The sequence below is a fragment of the Bufo bufo genome, chromosome 1 (genome assembly GCF_905171765.1).
Source record: "Bufo bufo chromosome 1, aBufBuf1.1, whole genome shotgun sequence".
In the NCBI taxonomy this organism is placed as follows: domain Eukaryota; kingdom Metazoa; phylum Chordata; class Amphibia; order Anura; family Bufonidae; genus Bufo; species Bufo bufo.
Genome location: NC_053389.1, coordinates 625,843,289 through 625,846,392, shown reverse-complemented (window position 1 = coordinate 625,846,392; position 3,104 = coordinate 625,843,289). Strand labels below are relative to the sequence as shown.

Here is a 3,104-nt window from a genome sequence, read left to right as displayed (position 1 = left end):
ATATGTAACTATGTAGATGAGACTACTCACGTTAATAAGCTCTGATCACTAATTTCCATATGTTGACTCCCTCGATTTAATTCACTTATTGGAGGAGATGGACGACAGGATACGTTATCCTTATTTTACTTTTAGGACTGATATGCTATTTTTGGGAAAGTCAAATATGGATACAAATGTAGCAAGTCAAAGCTGACCTCATGTGATAGAGGTTAGGCTGGGTTACACCAGCATTGCTGTTTCCATAGTTCCGCTTCTGTGTTTTTTTTACAAAATCTGTGACGGGGTCCGTGGATGGGGCCTCCAATGCAGATGTGAATATAGCTTTATTATTATACTGCTATATCTGTACACAGCGAATCCTATTGACATTAAATTTTACCAGAGCTTGTTTTACATCTTGATTTCTTAAACTATAAATCATGGGATTTAACATTGGTATTATCACTGTATAGAACGCTGACACCATCCAGTCCTGATCCACGGCATAGGCAGAATTTGGTCGCAAGTACATGAAGAAAATTGGGAAGTAGAATAAGGCTACACATGTAAAGTGAGAGACACAAGTGGAGAGTAACTTACTCCTACCTCTAGAAGATCTAATTCTACATATGGCAAATATAATGTAGGTGTATGATATCATTATACATAAAAAGGAGCCCACTTCAATAGAACCAGCAAAAACATATAAGAAAACTTGGTTAAGAAATGTATCTTTACATGATAGTTTTAAAATGGGATTAATATCACAGTAGAAATGGTTGAGCTGATTTGATTGACAGAACGGGAGACTAAATGCAGCACATGTATGAATTAATGAATTAATACATCCTGCGATGGATACTGAGCAAATACATTTTATACATGTCACTTTATTCATAATGACCGCATAATACAACGGTTTACATATAGCTACATATCGATCATAGGCCATCACTGCAAGTATCATCCCTTCTGTGCTCCCAAGGTCAATGAAGAAGAACATTTGCATTGCACAACCAGTGATGGAAATTGCTTTATTTCCAGAGAAGATGTTGACAATGATGTTGGGTGCTATAGTTGATGAATACAAGATGTCAACAATGGATAAATTCATAAGGAAGAAATACATTGGTGTCTGCAAGCCTGGAGTCAATCTAATTAACAAAACCATTATAAGATTCTCCAGAATAGTTACCAGGTAGACTATAGAGCAGATGAGGAAGAGAGGCAGCCGATGGTATGGGTTGGAAGAAAGACTAGAGAGAATAAATTTTGTCACAAGTGTTTCATTCTTCATTGTATTGTATCAAATCAATATATAACAGTAATAGTAAATTGAATTAAAATAGGCATTCATTTAATATACACAGAAGAGAAGCACACAACCTTCAATGCAGATGAAAGCATTGTATATTGGCTTCATTTATGTTATAAAGCATTTGTTTGGATCCTCTAGAGACGCACAGTTTGAGAACAGCATTGTGCCATAGGAATTTCATTTTTCTAATTATCCTATAATGTATAATTAATGATAATATGATTATCCAGGTCACCTTTGTTTGCTTGTTGAGTTGTAGATTTAATGGCGCAATAAATGGGGGTTCATCAAAGTTTTTTATTGCTTTTTTTGTAAGGGAAACATCAATTCTGCAGTTTTAGGTATTTTGTTTTTAGAATATTGACTGTTCTGTATAAATGTCACGTTAACTTCATTCTCAGAGCCAATTTAGTTAGGCTGATACCCAATTTTTTTTTATTTGTTGTAACCTGTGAGAACTGTGGAGAATTTGCACATTGTGTAAGAACTGCCAGTCCATGCATGCTGAGCACTGTAACTGATGTGCCTGAACCTAATCTTTCAGTAAAGAAGCCATTTGCTATTAACTTGGCCTTATCACTTTCTGCTACACTGAACCGACACCTTTAGCTTCCAAAGGAATCCTGACTTGAAACCCACAATTCTTCACCTTTAAGGCCACCCTGAACCACGATCATGCAGGAGAACCTCAAGACCAGGGTGTGCCCTAAAGGGAAGGAAGGTACTCTCTTCCCATCACTGCATTGCCAAGGAAAGCACCAGAATAAAAAACAACTACAACCACCATTCTTGCTACTATCACTCCTACTCTGCTCTCCTCTCCTAGACATGCTGCACCAATTGGTTTCACTTTTTATGACATATATTGGGATGGAAGATGAATTAAAAACAATAATTCTGTCTAATTATTATTTTTTCTTTACCACATTCATTATGCAGGATTAGGCATCATGCACACGGCAGTGTTCGGTCCGTGGTAACTTGGCCGGGATTCCTTCTGACAGCAGGAGCGCACGGCGTCATTGGTTGCTATGACGCCGTACGCTTCATGCCGCCGCTGCTGTACAGTGATACACTCGTACTACGAGTGTATCACTGTACAGCAGCGGCGGCATGAAGCGTACGGCGTCATAGCAACCAATGACGCCGTGCGCTCCTGCTGTCAGAAGGAATCCCGGCCAGGTTACCACGGACCACTCTCGGCCGCGGAACACGGCCGTGTGCATGAGGCCTAAATGATGGTAACTGCAGGTTGAAACAATTAGCAAATGTATGTGTTTTGTTACATTTCACTATAAAACCACTTTAAAATTAAAGAATAATTTATTTTGTGTGAGGGCTTGTTTATGTGGAATGAGCTGTAGTTTTGGGTTACAAATGAATTTATGATGAATCTTAATTTTATTGTCTGAAAGGTGAGATGCCCGCCCATTGAGTATAAATGTCTGGCAGTCACCACCTATCTCTGCATGGACATTTCTAAATGTCTTCGCAGAGATCATAACTCCACGCTAATCTTGCAGCTGCAGGAGCCCACTTTCAGTGACAGGAGCTCCCATAGAGAAGGAAAGGACTTTATTTTATTTATTTACCATACCTGCCATCCGCATCACTCCATACACAGCTCTTTATGAGCTCTTCCTCTATATATCAAGACCATAATGCGTCAATGCTACTTCCTGCTCCAGTCCCAGTAGATATGTAATTACCAGGGGCCAGATCTCTTTGCAAGCTTCTGGGTCTTATAGATCTAGATCCCCTATGCAGTGAGGCTGTTCAAGTCCTGTTAGGGCTGTATTCCCCC

At 39.2% G+C, this 3,104-nt stretch overlaps 1 protein-coding gene across 1 annotated transcript; it reads right to left on the bottom strand.

Annotated features, from left to right (window-relative positions):
• Positions 1-340: 340 nt before the first annotated feature.
• On the bottom strand, positions 341-1,279 carry LOC120986272 (olfactory receptor 1052-like). Its single transcript, XM_040414754.1, has one exon. It carries the CDS (start codon positions 1,277-1,279, stop codon positions 341-343), a length of 939 nt encoding a protein of 312 aa, XP_040270688.1.
• Positions 1,280-3,104: the final 1,825 nt, after the last annotated feature.

Excerpts from the sequence above, each read along its gene's own strand:
- LOC120986272 (XM_040414754.1), bottom strand. The coding sequence starts at position 1,279 with ATGAAGAATGAAACACTTGTGACAAAATTTATTCTCTCTAGTCTTTCT.